Genomic DNA, 22,869 nt, shown 5'->3' on the forward strand with positions numbered 1-22,869 from the left:
GACATCCCATCATACTCTACCGACATCCCATCATACTCCCATCACACAGCCTACAGAGAAGCAAACCAATCACAGATCAATGAGTGTCCAAACCACGCCACAAATCTCAAACACGACCATATTCAGTTGTTCTTTAGCGGATCTCTTCTACATGGAGCGCTGGGCTGCACCGGGCCATGTGTTCTGCTCTGAATCTGTTCATGCCAATAGTTCAGTAACACAACAGCTCCTGCTCCTTATCTCCTGCACAGGAAGGTCAGAGCACATCCTGCAGCTGAAGGCTGGCATCCCTCCATCCTGCTGCCCCAGCACAGCCGCCTGACGTCTGCGTTTGTTTTCAGCTCTGCATCAGCATAATCTGTTATTTATTATCACAGAGAGAATATCGAAGGCAGCAGCGAGAGGCACATTCAGATCATTTCCTTAAATAAAAGCAGGAATACAAACAGACTCCCTCAGACCTCCGCATTCAGAATGAATATAATGACAGCAGGTTTTAGGTAGATCCTGAAACAACCAAACTGCCCCAGAGCTACATGAATATACTTCTGGTAGATCAGTCATAGCAACTGGACCTGCTTGAGTTCCCTGAAGACGTTCCACCTCTCATCCAAGAGGCTTCCTCGGTTCTGACTGGCTAGCTGGGAGCTCCACATACTGAAGGAGACATCTGGAACCCCAACTAGTCAGAGCTGATGAAGCCTCTTGGATGAAGGTGGAACGTCTTCAAGGAACTCAAGCAGGTCCAGCTGCTGTGACTGATCTACCAGAAGAACCACGAGCTGGAGGACAGAGAACCTTCACAGACATCCATCAATATACATTTTAGAAACAAATTAACATGCATCATAAGATTGCAAGCAGCTCGTTAAGACGGAGCTTCTTAAAAACAACTTTTATCGTCACATTGGATTATATTTTATAAATATTTTTGTCTCTACCAGTTTTCAGTAACTATGGCTGTCAAATAAAAGAAGTAAGGAAACACACGTCCCTCTGAAATGTGACGGACTGGACGTATGAAGCAGCATAAAACGGAGATAATAACAATAATAAGTCATTTACAGTCACATGCATGTGGATCAGTAAAGGTACGACTCGATCATGGTGTTCACACGTTGTTTACTCAGCCTACAGCGTCTTGTGTTGACCATCTAGGTGTATTCTGTTTTATTGTAATCTGATTACTTATTAACCACGGCAGACGGGAACTTTGACCCGCCGTGAAGTCTCGCCTTTCCCCAAACACCTGGACAGCGAATCAAGACACTGGCACAGAGATGATTGTTTTAAAATCATTGACTGATTTCACTGATTTACAGACGAGATAAACGAGTAGCTCCATGTTTTCCATCACAGTGACGGGACGGTGAGTCATGGCCGCCGGCACCATGTGAAACACACCCAGTTATGAGCTACACACTACTGGGTTGCTCAAGCCAACCTGATGCTATCAGAAGCATCAACACGTGAGATATCAGCGTCAATAAAACGATCATATCTGCTTCAGAGTTCCTTCATGAAAACAAACCTGAACCTGTTTCCTCCTCCTGCTGCCATGTTTTAGTCTGAATGTGTGTCACGTTAAACAGAGATGATGAATATCTGTATCTGAGCAGAAACAACCAGACGAGCTCTGGCATAGACGGTGGCTTCTAAACATTTTTCTTCTTCACTCATAAACGCTCCAGCCCTCATATGAACTCACCATGTTAAGAAAACCTGATTTATTCATGACATATGAGCACCTGCTCAGATCAACCAGGACCTGGAGTTCACTTTGTGTGGATACAGCTATGAAACATCAACAGCACAGACACTGAGCAGGACGGCGCGTTGCCTTCACGCCTCTCAGACCTCCTACTCCACTCAACATGCCACCTGATACAGAAGCTGAAGACGTTTCCCACAAAGCTTCTCTAGAAGCTAAACAAGACGACCAGGAAGACCATTAAAGGCCTTTGACCTCCTCTCTGTGCTTTTATGAGCATATGGGGGCATGATGATCCTGAATACGGGAACATTATAAAGGGAAGTGTTTCTGCTGGCTGTGGGGCACCTGGTGCTGCACAACGCCTTCCTACACCTTCCTTACTTGTCATACGATATTGTGGAGCAGCCAGCGACTCCACCAGATGGCCACCCATAAATTACAGATAAACCCGGTTTAACACAAAGTACGGCTGCAGCGATTGTTGTTAGCGTCTCCAGCCGATCTCCAAACTAGGACAGAAAACAGCTCTGGGTGGTGCTGGAGCTTCCACACGACTGTATTTTGTGTTCGTTGCATCTCTGTGCACTGAAACTAACAACCAGCTTCTCTGTCAGTCTCATGATGCAAAGTTTCTGTTGAAGCCGTCACTTTGCAGTCGGCGGTTCGACTGAGGTTGTCGTTAGCGTTTGTTTGGCGTCTATCGCTGACCATCACCGTGTCCATCTGCCAGCAGAGCGTCTCTCTGGTTTTACACGGTTTCATTATTTTGGTGCTAAATTACATGATTTTACAGTTCTAATTGCTCAGGAAGGAAATATGAACTACTTATAACCCTAATTATTTATCTGCAAGTCAAAATATAAATGTAGCCAGAAAAAAAAAAGAAAAGAAATTTTAAAAAAACAAAACAGACTCTTAGTGATTCAGCTGAACTGCAGGCCGTGTTAACGGCAAACAGGAGGAAACCATTTAACACACAAGCAGAACAAAACCTTCAGTATGTAGAGGAAATATTTTGGGAATTTGTTGTCTGTTGATTCCATGTTGTCTGAATTTTTGTACCAACATTAAAAAAAAATAAAAAATCTACTTTTTTTATTTTTGGTGTTTCTGCCATGACAACGCTGTCATACTGAGACGTTTGTGAGTTCTCTCTGCTTCCAGTTATGGTCGTGTGGTTTTCACAGAAGGTGCAGGACTTGATTTTGCCGTTAAGGAGCAAAACCCACCAACAGACACTCCGATGTTCAGGTGGTTAAAGTGAGAAATGACTGAATGACTCGCGGCCTTTCTAACAGTCATAAAGCTACAGATCCGGTGAATCCAGACGGTACCGGCTGCCTCGTGTTTCTGACCCTCTGTGGGACCTGACACCGGGCTCTGTGAATGCTGAACCACGTGGCAGCAGGACTTTTTCAGCCCAACAGGTCAGAGGGATATTATCTCACAGGCAGCTGTGAAAGGCAGAACTCTTTCTCACCCTTTTCCAAGATGGTGACATGATGGTCAGCGTGCAGCACATCCACAAACCGTCAGACCAGAGGTGTCGGTGGAGGACAGGCGGGCCTCCGGCTCAGCAGAACCAGCGAGCTTTGTCTCCGACTGCAGCCTGCACTTAAAGGCGCTGCAGAGCTTGTGTGTACACGTGTAAAGCTTCTGAGCGCTCAAACGTCAGGCAGCAGGGAAACGTAGGCCAAAGGCTTGTTTACACAGAATCCCTAAACCAAAGACAAATCTGGTAATGACAGCGTGGTGGGCGTTCACTGCAGCACGGCGCTGTGGTTGTGCTGCGTTTCATTAAAGCCATCTTGGCAGGCCAGAGCTGACCTTTAACGGCTTCTTTTGCTCAGTTCATTTCAAATCGGTGATCCATGTTAGAGCCTGGTGGAGCTTCAGCCGTGCGCTCACTGGCTGTGCTGAGCGGCGTGGCTGAGGAGTGCTGCGTAGGCAGCTTGTTTGTTTTGGTGTGAGAGGGAAGTCTTCAGGAAGTCAAAGCAGAAGACCGTTTCAGGTATGAAAAGAGCGCTCACCTGATTTAAATCAGAGGAAAACAACTGCTGATTAAATCTTTTGTTAAATAAATCAGACTCTGAGGCTTCAGACTTATCAAAGCCAGAAGGTGAACACATCTTGACAGATCGGTGTCTCTGGGTGGTAGCGGCTCCTTCCTCCTGTGAACAAAGTGAAATTCAAACCCTGGACTTGCTTCTCCCTCGGGAAACACTACAGAAACCTCCCGATCCGGTCTTGCGTGACTATGAAAAGCGACGCATAACTGCCATCTCGCCTGTCCTGTTTAACTACTCCAATCACAAAGTCACATATCATCATCATCGTCATCACGGGGCCGCTCAGCACTCAGAGACAAAGCAGGAGGAGGGTGTGGGATCACCACGTCTCAATATAGTGTCTCCTGGAGAGAATCAGAGCCTCTGATTGGTGAAGCTGTCAAACAGGTCAACTCCCATGTGAGTTAAAACACTGTGTGCCTGTTGGACTAATTTTAACTGTCGCAGGAGCTTCGCTTCCTGATTCTGGAGCTACTGGACCAACCTGTGACACAGTTAAGATTACACACATCTTCATTATAAAGAGGCTAAAGGCAGCTTCAGCATCAGGCTGGATGGCTGGAAACTCTTGTCTTGAGCTGCACCCGAGGCAAAAAATGTTAAGTAGACACATTAAATTAATCTTTTATCCTATTTGCACACTCCTTCCTCTCTTATCCGCTCCTTCCTTCTGTTCTCTTCCAGGAGGATGTGGCCGGCTTCCTGCCACACGACCTCTTGCTTCCTGCCCCGTCCATCATTTCACAATCACTACAGACCAAACTGAGCTCACCTCCAATAAAGGCCCTGCAGGGTGGAACAGTCAGCATCTCCCCAGAGAGGTTCAGTCATGAGAAACCGTTTTTACCACCAAACCCACAAGTGTTTGGCTCACAAACACAAAACTTTAATCAATTAAATCTACATCTGCTAATTTAACTTGTTTAAGAAACAAGATGATGCTGTTTGATGTAAAACCTGGAACCTGTGGCACTAGCAGCACGAACACAAGCAGCTCCTCTGACCTACTGGAAGAGAAAAACAGAAATAAAAACACCAGACCGTAGCAGGAGGACGCAGAAAAGAAAAGGCTGTTGGTTGACTCAACAGTCCGTCATGCGGTTCTGTAACAGCGAGTCCTTCAAACTGAATCGTGCTCATTTCCAATCACAACCAGCAGACTTCCAAATGAGGTTTAAAATAAAAAGATGCCGCTGCAGCACATTTCCTAAAACCGCCTCGCTACAGAGCAGAAGTCACAGTCCTCTCATGTTCAGGGCGCTCGTGTTTAGACGGAGATCTGCAACAACATAATGAAATTACAGACGAGCAGCGCTGAGATGGAGGGCAGCAGAACCAGAACTAAAACGAGACTGAAGGAACGTTTTAAACTCCAACAACATGCCCTATTAATCCTCTGTAGGTAACCTCCTGTGGTACCGATCCAGATCCACGGCACCGACCACACCAGGTTACAGCTTCTTGGGTTTCAGGGAAACCGGACTGACGACATCCCGCCTCACATTCCCTCCATACCCACGAGTCACACGTCCAATCAGCTCCACAATTGGAGACAATTAAGGGACACAAAGGCCGAGCTGTGCCCCACATCCAGGACCCGTACTCACATGTGGTGCAGTTCACCCACTGGCAGTCAGGAAGGCTTCCACAGGACGCACACGCCAGCGCTGAGCATCCATCTGGGGAGAAAGCAGTGACAGTAACTTCCTACATGACACTCCACAAAAGGCACAAAGGAGATGTTGACTCTCTGGGCACTAAGCACACAGAGCAGGGCAATACAGGGCAATACAGGGCAATAAATCCTCCAGTGTGGCACGGCGGGGGTAATGTGATGTCAGTGTTACATAACAGCCTGGTCTGGTCTCTAATGAGCTGACCAGTGGAGCCACACCAGTCCTGAGCGGACCAGTGGAGCCACACCAGTCCTGAGCGGACCAGTAGCAGAAACCCAGCAGGTAGCAGCACCAACGTGATTCCAGGTCACTCAGCTTGCTAGCAGCTAACGCGTTAGCCGGTCCTGGTAACCTGGGTCCTGCTGGCCAGCGTGGAAGTGAACTGACGAGCTGCCAGCAGGAATGTGTTTATCTCGGTGAGCTACGAAGGAAATAAAGCCGATAGGTGACAACTAGGAAGCGGAGCCGTGAACCGGGGCCCTGCCGGGACTAACGCCGGAGCCACACGGACGGCTGGAGTGAGTTTACCGGGCGGGCGGCTAAAGGGAAGCTGGAGGGAGCTAGCCAGCCGCTAGCTCGGCGATGAGAGGTCGCAAAAACTTACCTGCGTCCGCTGCGGCTGCTGCGCCAATCAGAGCCAGAGCCACCGCCAAAAACGCCACCTTCACCGACATGACTGCGGCCGCCTGAGAGCTCGGGCTGTGGGTTCGGGAGGAAACGAGGCTCGGTGGAAACGTCGAGAATGAGACTTGGGAGATTTCTGGGCTCCCTGCTGCTCTCTGCGTCCGCTGCTGCTGCTGCTGCTGCTGCTAGCTCGACACTTCCTACTTGACAGGTCATGTGGCGCTGCTGGCGGGGAGGGCTCAGCAGAAACACGTCGGAGGAAACGCGCACGGCTTTAACGCGCAGCCCCACTTCTGATTGGCTGAGACGGAGGCCACAAACACCTGACGGAGGCATACCTGTGAGCCGCAGCCATCTGCCTTAATACGGTATAAAAAATAAAAACAACTATAATCTGTCCACATGCTGCAAACTGAGCACACAAAAAAGTCTGTTCGGCCAATTGTTGTGTTTGTTTTCAAATCAGTTTAAATTCTTTATTTCGAACATATAAAAAATAGAAAGAAAAAAAAAAATATATAAAATCAAATAAAGAGAAATACTGAGACTTCATGTGAGTGACAGACAATATATATATACACACACACACACACACATACCCATATCTATACATACACATATATCCATATGAAGAGTTCATGTTCAAAAACAGAGAACTCAGTTTTTGTAGATTTTCAGAAAACGTATTTTTTGTTGTTTGCTTGAGATGATGTCCATCAAACTGATCTGAGTGGATCTGACTCAGCAGAAATGACACAAACAGAGATAACTGAAGTTTGGTTGATGTTGTCTCAGGTAGACGATGGAAACGTGGGTTTTCTGAAGGTTTGTGGAGATGATGGAGTTATGTGTTTTTGGAAATGAGCTCTTCATATATACTTACATACATCCTGTTGCCACTCCATGAACAGTGGACTCTAAAGGAGAGACAACGTGCTCTCCAACATCGTCTGAATAAATAAATCGTGTGTCTGAAAGCGAGCCGTTCTGTGTTTTACTTGGATCTTTGGTTCCCTCTGTAGCTCCTTGGTGTGATGTTCAGGTTTGGATTCTACCTGGGCAGCTCCAAAATGCTGTAGATGCTTTCTTTTACCCATTTCTTCACCACTTTGACTCTATTTTTTCAGATCAGTGTCTTATGGGTGTCCTCCACCTTCATCTCCTCCAACCCCCAGAACTGATGATCAAGAGCTTTCTTCTTTGTCCATCTGAGTTCTGAGTGAGGTGAGCTTATGTGTGCAGCTTCTCCATCACTTGTTGATGATTCTAGTAATCTTTAACATGTCGTACTGCATTTAAGACCCTGTAAGGTGAGGACAGGATGAGGAGAACAGCTGGATGCAGCAGCTGGCAGCATGACGGTGCACTTTTTAGGACTGTTGCCTTGAGTTTGAACTTGCTTGTCATCTGAGGCCTTTCACTGGGGATGTTCCTGGATGTTTGTGTGAGCAGGTTCTCCCTGCGCCTGCGTCCTGGCTGCCTCCCACAGTCCAGAGTCCGAAGACGTTGCCTCTAGGTGTGGGTGTTTGCGAGCGTGGTTGCTTATCTCTCTCTCTGTGATGTTTGCCCTGCTATGGACTGGCGACCTGCCCAGACTAATACCAGCTGAGATAGGCTTCTGCCTTTATGGTCCTCTCAGCAGGTACAGCTAATAGGTGGATGATCAGACAATCGTCAAGAGTAAATTATGCCTGAAAGGAGCTCAGTGAGCTTCTTATTGTGGATTGTCACTGAGAGCATTTTGGCTGCTCACAAGATGGGAAAAGGCCTTAAAGCCAAATGTGAGCGTCCTCAGTGGCGCCAACGTGAACATCATCTAACAGGGCGAGGACTTGTAAACTGTGAAAGATCTCAGAGAGCCTGGTCAGAAGCCTGAAGTGATCAGCAGGTCAAAGTTAGAGGTCAGGAAGAATCTGAAGATCACCGTCACAAGTAGTCAAGTTACAGGTTAAAGAAAACAATACCAACATGTTGGAGATGTCCAGGTCCAGACCCGAATACCACCAAGAACCAGTGGAGGGATTTAAAGAGAGCCTCGCAACCCTAAACATCTGGAGAACATCTCAACAATTAGTGGAACAAAATCACAGTGAATTGCAAAAACACCACCACCACCACCAACAACAACATGGGAATAGTTCAGATGCATCTTTAACTCCTCCATGATGGGAGGTGTCTTACTATTTTTTTTGTCATTTTCAGGCAGAGGAAAGCTTTCGGTCAAATTAAAACCTCTATGAATCAAACTTTGGCACAGATATGAGTTTATGAGTTATTCGGGGCTTAACTGCCCTCCAAGGTGATAAAGTCTGTGTGTTTACCAGCTGATAGACGTCACTGACACGCTTTGTAAAGTATTCAGATTACATGGCCTCCACCTGGGACAGGTGATTTATTACAGTCATTTATATTATTCTAATTAGTCGCTGATGAGTATATTTATATTTGCAGTAGCTAAAACTGCACTTACTCACAAAACATACCAACATTTGCCTTAATCTTTTTTTCTCTTCTCTGTCATGAATTTAAATTGTCTTTGTTTACGTTGGATAAACGTTTGTTCCCAGAAAATCCTCTCAACAATCAGACTAAAACAAGGCCACAGCTTTTACACAAAGACCTTCCCCCCTTTACATTCGACTGTGTTCAGTTTGCAGAAACTTCACAGATTTGGTTGTAAATAATATATAAAATATACATTTAATACAAATGACAGTGAAATCCTTTGAGCTGGTATAAAAATCTGTCACACGCAAAAATCAGCTGTAATCTCTGTAAAAGGATGAGCACGCAATTTACAAATACATATGGTTTGGCTTGTTTAAAGAAAAGCTCCTGTCAGGTTACACATGTGTTTTAAGTTAATTTTACTGCATCAAAAACAATGAAAGTATATTTTAAAAGGCACAAGTGTTCAGGAGCTACAGCTTCAACGCTCCACAGGCTGTGACTTTACAGTCATACTTGGGTCTTTCGTTGCAGGTCTTGGCTTCTTCTAACCTCCTCAGGACGTCGACACCCTCAACCACTCGACTAAAACAGAAAAAAGCATCAGGTTTCAGGAGAGCTGCGTTTAAACAGAATGTCTAAATGAAATAAGTGTCTTTAAATTCATGTTAGTGACACAAACCCAAAGGCAACGTAGGTCTTGTCCATCCAGGGCGTCGGCTGCAGGGTGATGTAGAACTGGGATCCGTTGCTGTGAGGACCCTTATTGGCCATTCCTAGAATACCCCGCTTAGAGTGGGAAACAGCAAAGCTCTCATCTGGAAGAGGAAGACAGAGTGAGCTAATGTACGCCCTCTAGCAGTATGTTCTCACTGTGGATGTCCACAAAGTGCTTCTATCTGTACCTTCAAAAGTTGGCCCATAGATGGACTCGCCTCCGTCTCCTCTGCTCTGTGGAGAAATATCTGCAAAATCCAGGTTTAAAATTAAAATGGAACTAGACCACTTGAATGGCCTCAAAAAAAGAAAAAAAAATTAAACATATACTTCATTCTTTAATCTCACAATGTTCTGCTTATGTTCTAAATAAAAAAAAACTAAAAACAAAGAGTAATGTGGATATGATGACCGTGCACTTAGAGGTCCATTTAGCTTAAAGAGAACAGTCAGAAAAGTTCAAGATTAAATTTTAATAAAATTATTATCATAACCACGTCTAAATCAACACAATATCGATATATCATCCACGTCTGTAACTGTTGTGTGCTGTATGGGCTCAACACAGAGATAAACATATAGAAGAACAATAAGTTCTTACAATTAAACTAAGCTGGATGCCTCCGTGTGTAATTCTATTGTGCATGTATTGATTTTATTTTTTTGTTGTGACTGGGCGGGTTCACAGCGTACCTCCACCTTGCACCCAGCCGTTGGGCACAACTCGATGAAACAGGGAGCCCTTGTAGCAGAGCGGGAGGCCGCTCGGCGACACTCCTTGCTCTCCGGTGCACAAAGCCTCGAAGTTCTTTGAAGTCTTTGGACAGACATCTGAGAACAGCTGAGGAGAGCAGAGACAATGTGATCTGATCACATGGTGCTCTGAAGCCATCATCTATGTTCTTACATTAGCAATTTGAACAATATCACATGTTTATTCACCTCTGATTATAAAGCAGCAGGTTGAGATACAGCAGGTGGAGAGAAGCAATGAGAAAACAGATGAATTTACGCTCCATATGTCAGAGCTGCCTCACCTCAAATAACAACCTCCCTGCTGCTTCACCTGCTACGTCAACGTCCATGAAGACAAACTGATGCTGAAATGAAAGCACAGAGGTGCGTTTTTCATTTTAATGCTTCACGTTAAAGTCAAATTCAGGTTTAAACTCTGGTGGTTTGCAAACTTTCTATACACTGACCTGGAAAAGTCACAAGCTGCATGCAGTAAACCAATTATTTCATTAAAATATAACTGAATTAGGTGCAGAACTTCCTGATAGCAGCCCCAGAAAGGAAAAGAGCCTTGCATGCATCCATATTTTCACCTACATTAGCTCTTTATGTGACCGGGATGTTTACTTGCCCCAGTTTTCTGGAGGTGTTTGGTGTAGAAGTCCTCAGCGAGAGCCGTGTAGAAGGCTTGAGGCCGAGTGAAAGTGAAACTCCACTGATTCTCAGCCCAGCTGGCAAGATCCTTTTCATCGCCGAGGAGAAGGCCGTTGAGAAAGCACATCAGGCTGCTGGAGTACTGCCACACTTCACCACGCAGCTCCTTGAATCACAAGTTTGGAACAATGGACGTGTTGTGATTCAGCATTTTAGAACAACTGAAACGCCAAACTACAGCCGTCTCTCATCGTGTGGGCGTAGAGCATCTCAGATTGCTGCGGTTCACGCATTCAAATCCATTATTTATAACAGCATTATCATCAGTCATTTACACCATGCCATCTATAAATCTGTAGCTTCTATTTTAACATATTTCACAGAAAATGCTGCACTTTTTATTCCACGATGCTTATTTGACAGCTTTAGTTACTGCTTATTTTGCAAATTAAGATTATGTATTGTCCATTTATAAAACTAGTGCTTCGTTATAGATTGTTTATCCAACAAATTATTTTAATTTAGCCTCACTTTGACCATTTACAGTATTTAAATGCCTACACAGGAATGCATCGTGCCATAACAATCCAATGACACGGTAGGAATATAACACTCATAAAGACCATATTCTGTTTCCTATAGTCACTATTTATCTTAAGCATGTTTGGTGTAACCATCATGGTACAACCACAGTACAAACAGGTGTACAGCATGACGAGAACACTCAGGACTGTGAAGGAAACACAGCATGTGACTGGCATCTATCTGACTGTCCTGTTGGTTTAGTTGAATTCATTGGACTGCGACCGCTCACACATTTGTTTTCTTCTTAGTCCACAGAGATTGGAGACGTTATGTATTCTGCAGTATAACTGTGACCAGCTTCAGCCTGAGCAGATGCCTAATTAGCCACAGTAGCTGAGACAGTGCCAGCCTTTTATACACTTCATTATGGTCTTGGTAGTTTCTACCATGTTCTAGAGCATTCTGACACACGATGAACTGCTGGCTGTTCATGTATGCTTCAGTGCATTGTGCTGTTTGGAGGGACCAGGCAACCTTTTACCAAAGTAAACAGCATCATTAAAAACCAGAGCTGCATGAACATACAGGAGAACAACGTTTGGCAGTCCACAGAAAAGCTCGGCCTTGTGCAGCATCAGACCTTCCAGTAAAACAAAGATGTAAATGACACGGTCAAAGTTTCAAGAAATGATTCACAGAAAACATCAGAATCCCACCGAGAAGCTGAGACGGGAACGAAAGACCAGAATGATGGACAGGAAGTCTGTCAACCAGACAGGAAGCAGCGATCAGTGCAAAGACGAGCTGGTCTGAATCCCACTGCAGAAATGCTTAAAGCTTGCTAGAAATGAGAAGAATCGTCTGATCGCTGTGTTGGTGAGAAAAGCTTTGGTTTGACTGAGAAGGCTGTCAGTAGTTTGGCTGGAAATGACATAAACGAGTCCACGTCCCAAACTAATGTTGATGCAGAGCAACAGCTGTAACGGAAAAACAACAACTGTACAGGTGTGAATGCCCCTTTGGTACAGTAGTTTATTTTACAGTTTTAAAATATCTATAGCACTTCTCCTAGCACAGATAAGGAGCAGCTGTAAAACCCTCTCCATCCCTGAACACACCACAGCTCTGCTCTGTGTGGACAGGGTTAGGGTTAGGGCCTACCCTTTTCTTGCTGCACAGAAACGTGTGCCAGTCCAATTCAAAACGTGGTTGAATGTTAGGGTCCAGAAAATCCTCGGGAAACTGTTTTTTCAGCTCCTGTACGTGAGCAGATGCAGGTATTATTATTACATGCAAGGTGAGAATAAATGAGTGTCATTGTGAAACAAAACAAACAAAAAGAGCGGTTTACCTCCGCAACGGTTCTGGCTACATGGAACCTGCTGTCTTTAACTAATCCCACAATTTCTAGCTGTGTTTTTGAGGCCATGACTGGACAGAAAACACAAGAAAGAAACCAGCACTCTGTAGACAAGCGCCTCGTATCCATAGCAACACGGAACTGAAGGCGCTTTAATATGGCGTCACGTCACACACGTCGGGCTGCGGTCCGATTCGTTAGCGCACTCTCCTTCTTCACACCTTGCTTTGTTGAAGTTATGATAATTTAAGGTTTACGACCCACATTCACTAAATAAATTATGACTGACTGCGTACATTAAAATGTAAAAAATTAGATTCACTTTGTTTTCAAAGTGGAGATATTTAATACAGCAACAAGGACGCGTCGTGAGGAGACCCTGGACGGATTGGAACGCGGCCCAACGGCGCCACTGTTTGAAATTTGCGACTCGTTGTTTTGTGTTGTGTTGTTTTAGCGTTTGCGTTTTATTTACATTCACCCGCGTTTAGTCGGTTAGAATCCACTTTACCGGGACTATGGGGGTTCATGACCTGTGGTCCATCGTGGAGCCGCTTCGGGAGTCGGTGCCGCTGTTCAGTCTGAGCGGAAAGACGCTGGCGGTCGACCTGAGTTTGTGGGTTTGCGAGGCTCAGCATGTCCAGGCGATGATGGGGAGGGTCACGAAGCCCCACCTCAGGTAGCACTCACTTATTCTTCTTCTTTACAGATTATGTGCAGTTGTTTCAACAACATGTCTTTGTGGTGGTCGGTTCCGTCAACCCGGTGCCCTTCTGTGTCCAGGAACCTGTTCTTCAGGGTGTCGTCCCTCACACTGATGGGGGTGAAGCTCGTCTTCGTCATGGAAGGAGAAGCTCCCAAACTTAAAGCAGAAACCATGAGCAAGAGGACACAAACGAGATACGGAGGATTCAAGAAAGCTTCTGCCCCAAAGTGTAAACCAACAGCCACCAGCAGAGGGCGCTTCAACGCTGTGCTGCGAGAGGTCGGTCGGTCCTGCCCCAGACAGACACAGCGTCCTCCATCATTACTGGTTCAGATGTGTTCTTTAACTTTCAGTAAATTCAGCTTTTTTCTAAATAATATAGGACCACAATGAAAAAAGCGGAAAATTCAATCTTTAATTCAAGTTCATTTATTCAGTGTGAAAATAATCCCACATTAAAAAAATAATCCTTCTACATCAGATCATGTGTTCCACAGTTATCATCAGCCTGGATGTTCATTCTCTGTACAGCCCCCTTTGGACAACAATTGATTTGAGCTGAGTTGAAGGTTACGTTTTTCTACAGTTTTCAGTGTGACAGGATGCTTCTGCAATAAAAACTGAATTTATTTGAAGGCTTTTAACACATCTTAACCTTAAGCCAGTAGTTATGGAGGGTGCTGTATATATAAAGGCCTTTATGTATGTATCTATGAGTCCTGCTCTCTCCTGGATCACAGACTGCATCACTAAACAGTATTTTATACAGTTTATGTCCTCATTGTTGATCACACAGAGTAGTAAGGCTGCTACTTCCACTGTCAGTTATTTTAATCAATCTATAAAATGTCAGAAAAAAGGTTAAAAAAAAAGTCCTTCAGTGTTTCCCAGAAGCCTAAAACAACATAAACACGTTTTCTTTCATCCACAACTCAGATGTATTCAGTTTACAGTGACAGTGAGTAAACATATCAAAACATTATGTTCATGTTTTAAGAAGCTAGAATCTGAGAATTGTGACTTTTTTTATTATTATTTATTTACTCAGACCCGTTACACTTGCCTCCCGTGTCTGTAGTGTTCAGAGATGCTGGACTACCTGGGCGTGCCGTGGGTGACGGCTGCTGGGGAGGCCGAGGCCATGTGTGCGTACCTGGACTCACGGGGTCTGGTGGACGGCTGCATCACCAACGATGGAGACGCCTTCTTGTACGGGGCCCGGACCGTCTACAGGAACTTCAATTTGAACAGCAAAGTACGTTTGTTCGTTTCTAAATGTGGAGAAAGCTGAACCCACGTGTTGATTCAGAAGGCTGCTTTAGTTCCTCCTCTGTGAACTGCTCTGACTGTTCTGCTTGTGAATCATGTCTGTTCAGAAGTAAAACCTGAGCGCCTGTTAGAGCTACGATTTTGTATTCAGATTCCCCCGTTGATTTCCAGAGTGGTGACTCTAAATTGTCCGTAGGTGTGAATGTGAGTGTGCTTGGTTGTCTGTCTCTAAGTGTAGCCCTGTGATAGACTGGTTACCTGTCCAGGTGAACCTGCCTTCGCCCTGAGTCAGCTGGGATAGGCTCCGCCCCCCATGACCCTGGTGAGGATGAAGGTGTAGAGATGATGGATGGATGGATTTCCAGAGTTTGACAGCTTTTCTTCCTCCCTGTTTGGACTGTCTTGTGTGGGGAGTTTTTTTTGATTGTTTTTTTTAGTAATGAAGCAGGAGGTGCATCAGTGTGTTGTTCACACCTGTGCTGGCTGCTGTTCAGTTATATCAGCCGGCTCACATGCTCTCTCCAGAGCATATGGTTTGTTGCTTGTGTTTGCTTTGTTCGTTGCACTTAATTTTCCACCCATTCATGCACTGAAGACACGACCTATGTTGCTGTATTCCTTCCTAACTGGATCAATAAAACTCATGTGTGGATAAGCAACAGGAGTTCCCGTCCTCTTAGTTTTAGTCGTTATTTCTTTTGCATTTCAGAGCATCACTGATTTTACACTCAAAGACTAAACTGTTATTATATTATTTAAATAATCAACTAACAGATAAAATAAATGTTTTTGAAAGTTGCTGATCTACGTTTAGATATTGTATTAAGTAAAAATACAATTTACTGATCACAACAAATGGAAAAATCTGATTATGTTTCCTCTTCTGCAGATGTACCTCTCTGGGATTACAGGACGTAGTTACTCGTTACTCTATCATATTTTGTAGATGATGTAGTTGAAGAATTTCATAGATGAATCCATGATGGAAATGAAACTGCAGTCCCGATGCTGTCGTTTTAACTCCTGACCCAGGAAGTGGGTATTCAGATGCATAAAACTCACTTGCTTCGTTATGTTTCTGTCTTTGTCCTCCAGGACCCTCAGGTGGACTGCTACCACACTTCTCGAGTGCAGACAGAGTTACATCTGTCCAGGGAGAACCTCGTCGGTCTCGCCATTCTCCTCGGCTGTGATTATATTCCCAAGGCAGGAAGGACTTCCTCTGATATTTGCCTCATTTCTGTCAGTCTCTGATGTGAATGACTTGTGTTTACTGTAATTCTTTTGACGCTTCCATTAGGGCATACCAGGTGTTGGCAAAGAGCAGGCCCTGAAGCTCATCCACACACTGAGAGGACAAACACTTCTGCAAAGGTACAAACATACTCTGTGGATTATTGTCCTGCCTTTTAATTGCAGATAAATATTTTTTCTGCTTTGTGTAGATCGTATGTCGGGTTATGTTTGAGCTCTTGCGACCTTTCTCCGATCGCTACAGGTTCGTCCAGTGGAAGGAGGAGAGTACATGTGTGTCTGATGGAGTTGTGAAGAAGGTTCCTCACTGCAACGTCTGTCGTCATCCTGGTGAGTGCTGCTCTGCTCTGACCCCCCGTTCCTGATCCTGATTTGAGGTGAAAAGCAAAGCGGAGGGCTGACACGTCTCACACGCCGGCATTTAATCTGTCATGTTAAAACATATGTGAGAGACTTTTTTCTCTGACACCCACGTTTAGCTGTGTGCATGAGCTTAACGGACTTTTCCTGCTCTACCAAATGTTTCCTGTAATCCGCTGTCTCTTGCTCTCAGGCTCAGTGAAGGCACATGAGCGCGGAGGCTGTGTGCTTTGCGACAGTCAGCGGTTCTGTCAGCCTCAGGACTTTGATTACCAGTGTCCCTGTGACTGGCACCGCTACGAGCAGAACCGCCAGGCCTTGTCTTTTGAGGCGAACATCAGGAGGTACGCACCTTTCTGCAATGAGCTGCAGCTTCACTTTATTAAATAAATGTTGGAAATTAAAATCAAAAAGATGGAAAACAGGAGTCTCCATGTTCTCCCCGTGCAGCGTGGGTTCTCTCCGGGTTCTCCGGCTTCCTCCCACAGTCCAGAAACATGCTGAGGTTAATTGGTGATTGTAAATTGTCCGTAGGTGTGAATGTGAGTGTGCTTGGTTGTCTGTCTCTAAGTGTAGCCCTGTGATAGACTGGTTACCTGTCCAGGTGAACCTGCCTTCACCCTGAGTCAGCTGGGATAGGCTCCGCCCCCCATGACCCTGGTGAGGATGAAGGTGTAGAGATGATGGATGGATGGAAGATGGAAAACAAAAATGCAATGGCAGCACATCAGCATGGTAGTAAGTCTGTGTGGAAGAGATATAACTGATTATGGCTAATAAGCACTGAAATGGTTTGATGATTAACTGATTAGTTGATTATAAGGAAATGAACCGATAACATTGTTACAAGTAGACTCACAATCTGCAAACAGTAAAAACATAGTTCGTTATTTACATATGAATATTTCCAGTTTATTTTAAGTCCATCCATCCACCATCTCTCCACCTTAGTCCTCACCAGGGTCATGGGGGGCGGAGCCTATCCCAGCTGACTCAGGGTGAAGGCAGGTTCACCTGGACAGGTAACCAGTCTATCACAGGGCTACACTTAGAGACAGACAACCAAGCACACTCACATTCACACCTACGGACAATTTACAATCACCAATTAACCTCAGCATGTTTCTGGACTGTGGGAGGAAGCCGGAGAACCCGGAGAGAACCCACGCTGCACGGGGAGAACATGAAGACTCCACGCAGGAAGATCCCGGGTGTCCTCACCGGGACGCCAACCGGCGACCTTCTAGTTGTGAGGCCATGGTGCTAACCACTGCGCCACTTTGCAGTTATTCTACGTCTTCTATGATAATATTATTCATATCTCTGGGTTTTGGACTGTTGGTCGGAAAGCTCAAGACAATTCAGGGCTGTGAATCCTGGTAACCGGCGTTTAATGACAAGTGTTATATTTACTTTTTAGGAAAACTCTTGCAAGTGAGCAGTTCCCTTTTACAGAGGTACGGTTATTTTGATCTGCTTTGTAAAACTACTGTTTTATATAATAATCTGAGTACGTTTTTAATACGTAAACTGCGTCTCACAGATCATTCGTGAGTTCCTGGTTTCCAAGGATAAGCCCGTGTCACACTTCAAGAGGAGACAACCGAACATGCTGCTGATGCAGGTGACGGGTTATTAACTGGTTTATTCACCTCGCTGTCTGGTGTCTGTTCAGCGAGCTGCATGTGAACATTTCTGTTTTGTTTCTATAGAAATTTGCCCACGACAAGATGGAGTGGCCGAAGCATTACACCAGCGAAAAGGTTTTGGTCTTGATGACCTACACGGCGTTGATGAACAGAAAATATGCAGCAAACATGACCTCTCAGATTCAGCCTATCAGGTACTCCTAAAGTTAAAAAAAAAGATATCACTGTGATGATATTGTTGTTTTAAAGGGTTTTCATCACACACTTGTCTTTCCACTTCAGAATATTTAAACCAAGGGTGAGGAATGCCGTGGCTTGCTTCGAGGTCATCTGGAGTCCACCAGGTCAGTTTAGATCATCATGTGATCAGTGATGCTCTGTTTTCACATCATCTCCATGGTCTCACATTGTTAGAGGAGCTGGGAGGGGGGAGGGACATTCAGGAACAGAGTCCTGAGCTGACTGACAGGACTGCTGCGTTAAGTGGAGGTTGGGGTGCTGGGTGCTCGTCACCGGGTCGTCTGTTAGTGACGGGCTGTGAGGTGGGGTTCAGAGGTGACAGATCAGTCACAGCGGCCTCTAGGTGCTAAAGCGGCTTCCTCCCCGACCTGGGAAATCTGTCATATCAAAGTCCACATCACTAACAAGCCCGTCTGACATGACGGCCTGAGAAAGTCTCAATCAACTGACTCACAGTGTGCTATAAAAGGCAATATTTTAAAACAGCTACATCTATAAATACAACACATCACAGAAAACTCTTTATAAACTATCTGGAAACACGGGGCTGCAGTTTAAGGAGGGGACTGTAAAACGTAGTTATCTGGTTAAATAATCTGATCATCGTGACAGAAGAATGGAATGACGTTTATTTGTTCTACATGTGGATCAAGAAAGTACGTCAGTGGCACAAACACATCAAAACAGAATTACTTCAAAACCCCCAAAACAAAGAAAACGGCTTAAAGTTTAGGATTGTATTTACAACTTAAAGAATTACAGTATTTGTATTTTTTAAGGCTTTCTATTTCTAATGTTATATTTTTAAGGAACTTTTTCAGAACAGGGAAACTATATTTACATCATCAACACAACTAATAATGACAAAAAGAAACGAGGACTAAAATAATTAAAATTAGAGAAAAAATAACAGAAAATAAATAAAATAATAATAATAGTAATAGAATTGAATTGTAGTCTGTGCATCACATTGACAGGGTATCTTGATGTCAGTTGCAGTTAATGTCTGTTGTTTGTATTCTGTATAAAAATGTGGCTCTGTTTGTGTTTTTTCAAATATATTCTTCTGTGTTTACGTTGATATCGATGCATCAGCAAGTCGTCCAGCAGAGAAGCTGGAACAGACAGTATGTTAGTGATCAATAGAGAATGAGCTGAGGATCATTGATGTTCCACAAATCATTCAGATCAACTTCAGACACAGGAGCCTAAAGTTTGATAGTTGCTCAGATGTGAGAGTTTAGAGGTTTTGAGGGTTTTAACATGATGATAAATTCACTGTTTGGACTGTTGATCAGACAACATCAGGACATTTGATGATTTGATGGGAAAACTAACAGTAGATCCTGTGAAGCTAAAGGAGGGAGCCATACTTCTCTGTATGTAAGGTACATAACAGGCTGATGAGAGCGAGCTGGACCTGACCTCCATGCTTTGTTCTGCAGAACATTATGTGTTCCCTGAGGATCTGCCTGCAGAGGATCAGCAGGAGGTGAGGACGGTGGAGGAAGAGGCTCTGTTTGGAGTGGCCTACCCAGAGGTGGTGGAGAGCTACCTGAGGAACAAAGCTCTGGCTGAAGAGAACAGGACCAAGAGTAAGACAGCTGTTTCAGACAATGACTGTAAATGCATATTTGCTGATAAACGTCCTCTATTAGTTCTAATGCAGCCTTTGTCTGTTCAGACATTTGTAAAACTAACTATGAATGATGGTAAATGTCGCAACGTTTTTCGTAATTAAAGCTTCTTCGCCAGTTTCACGAGCTCTAAGACGTCCCGCACTGAGCTGACAAGGGCATCCGGATCAAAGGCACCTGGACCTGTGACTTGTTTTTCAAGGCTGTCTATTACAGCAGCCCTGACACCTGAAAATGTCGAGTTTGGCAGCTCGACCAGTTCACACCAAAGGCTTTGATGCAGCTGCGAGGTGTCTGTCTCGCAGGCTTCGCTGTCCCTTTAGCAAGCTGAGCTTCTTCTCCCACTGACTCAGTGCTGCAGAGCTTCACCTCCTAATATGAGAGAAACCTTGAGATTGAAGAAGCTCCACACTTGAGAGATGCTGGAGTGAATATGTTAAGATTAGCTGTGAGCTCCTTTAGATCTTGTTCTTCTGACGTTCTGTCTCAATTTCCTTCACAGAAAAGAAACCAAAGAGTAAAAAGGAGAAAGCGTCCGATGTCTCCGATGGTATTTCAGACCTCTTGGCTCAGATGACCATTAAGGGGGCTTCAACTCAACCAGAAATGCTGCCTCCTACCACTTCAAACACACACGAAGCAGAAGTGCTGATTCTGGACTCTCCAGTGAGCCAGAAGCAGCATCGAAAGGAAAAAGAAGATGGCAGCAGCATCCTGCATGATTACCCCAAAGCTCCTCTGGCTGGTGCTGAGTCCGAGGCTGCTGCTTCACCTTCTGTCTCTGCTGTTATTGATGCTCTGCACCTGAGTGATATTGACTGGGATGCTCTGTCCTTCACATCCTCTCCAACTCCACAAGCAGCTGCAAACCAGCCCACAGAGCTCCAGCCAAATAAAACCACAGACAGCCATGTCAGGGAAACAGAGGGTGGAAACGCCAAACAGAAAACCTCAGGCGATGTCATACCAGCAGACTCCAGATCAGCTCCAGAGCTGTGTCCTCTCAGAGACAGGCTGCTCATGAGGAACACAGCCAAAGCTCTGAATCAGGTGAACAATGATGTGGTCTCAAAACAGCTCGACTATGAGTTACTCTCTCAACACAGTTCCAAGGAACAAGCTAAGGGGCCGATCCCCAGTAAAGGTCGTGATGACTGTAGTTTGTCAGGGAAGGGATCTGCTGTTCACAAGAAGGAACCACTCACACATCAAACCCAGAGCTCAAAGGAGCAGCTGATGTCTGTAGCTCAAGCTCAGAATAAGACAAAAGAAGCATCCAGTGGCTCCAGAAAGCCTCCTCAGAAATATAAATTTGTCAGGACAGCTATTTCATCATCGGCTGTCCCACCACAGAGGTGCCACTCTGACCCGGGTCAAAGTGGCAAAAAGGACGCCAACATACTACAAACCACCAAGAAGAGTGTTTGTATGAGCGTGTGTTCATCCAGTGAGGACAGTGACGTAGAAAACCAGCAGGCTGGACCTCACAGACCAACAAAAACCAAGTCCACAAACCAGATCAAGGGCAGGTTTATTTCAGACTTAAACCCGAAACCAGTTCTTGTCCCTAAAATGAACAAACCAGCTGCAAAAGCTGGACACAGTCATCAGGTACCAACATCTCAGAGCCGCACACCTGCATCAACTACAATCAGACGTCAGGATGTCCCACCAGCTACCCTGGATGATGATGATGTGTTACTGCAGAGCCCAGCATCGCCGGTCACGGTGTTGGACAGTGACGACTCAGTGGTTGGTAGTGAGAGCCCGCTGCCCCTGGCTGAGAGGCTGAGGCTGAAGTTCCTGAAGTGAGCAGCAGCTACAGGATGATTAACATGCAGGTCCTTTTTCTGCACAGTCACACAAGAATAAGTCTCTACTTTGTCAAGCAAACATGAGAAACAGTTCATGGTTCCAGCTTCTCAAGTATAACAATTCTCTGCTTCTCCCTGTCTGACACTACGAGGACTTTAATGTCTTTGATAATGACTGTTAATTAAACATTCAGGCTGGATTTTCACAGTTTTTGATGTTTTATACATCAAATACTTCATCAAGAAGACTGAATCTTGCTATAACCTGATACTGTGAGCATAATGGAAATGTTTCTGTAAAACAATGGAGAACATTTTAAGTATTAAATGATAATTATTAATGAGCTGGAGAAGCTCCAGAACGTCTGCTTGTTGAGCCTTGACCTCAGAGTTCATCTGAACAGTGTTTTTGTGTCTTTCTCCTGCTTTTTGTGTGTATTAGCACAGTTTGAGTGTATAAATGCCTCCTGATGGCACCACATGTGCTCGTTTTGTCCCACTGCTCTGTGATGAGCTCAGTGAAACTTCCCAGAGCTGAAGGGAGAAGGCGCTGCAGCTGACGGGGACAGAGGACGCTGAGCCATTGGTTTTACAACCCGCCAGTGTTGGTCCCCTTGATCATGAGTGAGGCCTCACACCTTTTCAGACATGAAAGGTCTGGCAGGAGCTTGGTGACAGCTGCATCCTCTGGCCAAATAACAACCGAGTCCTACAGCAGCGGCTCTTTAATCTTATTTTTATTAGAATAAGAGACACAGATATACATAGAACAACAGCACATTGTCAGGATGCTGTGGCTCGTTTTCCAGTACGACTTATCAAATGTGTAAATGAGTCAATTTCTTGAAGCTTTGATGGAAACACATCAAGCTGCATTACTCCAGGTGGCATTTACACATTTAAAGACAAACTGGGTTTTAGGTCTGAGTAAGGACATATGTAGTGAATAATTTCACCATTTCCAGGCTGGAAAAATATAGATTCTGCATTTAACTGCTCTGATAAAATGTGTTTGTTTCAGTAAATGTTGGCTCTGTGACGGTCTGTTTTTAAAAAGTCAATAATGGTTCTGATCTATGGTCTCTATTCTGGCTATTTAACTTCCAGTCTGAGGACACACGTAGGCCTGACTTGTGGAGAGGTGTGAAGACGTCAGGTGAAGCAGCATCCTCCCACTGCTCCATTAGACAGATCACATCAAACTGACAATTGTCGTCATGCAGACTTTAGGAGTAATTTCCCACAAAAGGAATCTAATTATTTGTCTTTCTATCACATTATCCGTCTATTTGGCCTTATTCACACCCCAGTGATAACGAACGAGCTCCTTCTTGGAGGGTCGCGTTTTGGCACTTGCGGGTTTCTTTGAACTTTTTTTTTTTTTTTTTTCGCCTGAGCTGTGAACCCATAAACCTCCG

General features: G+C 44.8%; 3 protein-coding genes across 4 annotated transcripts in view; 1 reads left to right on the top strand and 2 right to left on the bottom strand.

Moving 5' to 3' along the window:
- The window catches only part of cd164 (CD164 molecule, sialomucin), a 12,169-nt gene extending 5,939 nt beyond the window's left edge, over positions 1-6,230 (bottom strand). For both annotated transcript variants that reach the window (XM_008278639.1, XM_008278638.1), the window contains exons 1-2: positions 6,064-6,230; positions 5,391-5,462 (exon numbers count right to left, since the gene is read on the bottom strand). In XM_008278639.1, the coding sequence (XP_008276861.1) occupies positions 5,391-5,462; positions 6,064-6,133 (142 nt within the window). In that variant the 5' untranslated portion in view covers positions 6,134-6,230. The remainder of the gene's footprint in view (positions 1-5,390; positions 5,463-6,063) is intronic.
- Positions 6,231-8,766: 2,536 nt separating this feature from the next.
- Positions 8,767-12,591, bottom strand: ppil6 (peptidylprolyl isomerase (cyclophilin)-like 6). Its single transcript, XM_008278637.1, has 8 exons — positions 12,514-12,591; positions 12,324-12,419; positions 10,615-10,803; positions 10,286-10,348; positions 9,942-10,089; positions 9,437-9,496; positions 9,214-9,349; positions 8,767-9,116 (listed from the first exon to the last, which is right to left on the bottom strand). Exons 1-8 carry the CDS (start codon positions 12,589-12,591, stop codon positions 9,005-9,007), a joined length of 882 nt encoding a protein of 293 aa, XP_008276859.1. The 3' UTR covers positions 8,767-9,004.
- A 449-nt stretch (positions 12,592-13,040) lies between these two features.
- Positions 13,041-21,795, top strand: gen1 (GEN1 Holliday junction 5' flap endonuclease). The gene is made up of 14 exons (XM_008278640.1): positions 13,041-13,201; positions 13,306-13,507; positions 14,307-14,483; positions 15,593-15,703; positions 15,798-15,871; positions 15,996-16,081; positions 16,305-16,455; positions 17,532-17,568; positions 17,655-17,735; positions 17,824-17,954; positions 18,043-18,104; positions 19,446-19,595; positions 20,140-20,565; positions 20,611-21,795. Exons 1-14 carry the CDS (start codon positions 13,041-13,043, stop codon positions 21,447-21,449), a joined length of 2,688 nt encoding a protein of 895 aa, XP_008276862.1. The 3' UTR covers positions 21,450-21,795.
- Positions 21,796-22,869: the final 1,074 nt, after the last annotated feature.

The sequence above is a fragment of the Stegastes partitus genome, unplaced genomic scaffold (assembly GCF_000690725.1).
Source record: "Stegastes partitus isolate 25-593 unplaced genomic scaffold, Stegastes_partitus-1.0.2 Scaffold129, whole genome shotgun sequence".
Taxonomy (NCBI): domain Eukaryota; kingdom Metazoa; phylum Chordata; class Actinopteri; family Pomacentridae; genus Stegastes; species Stegastes partitus.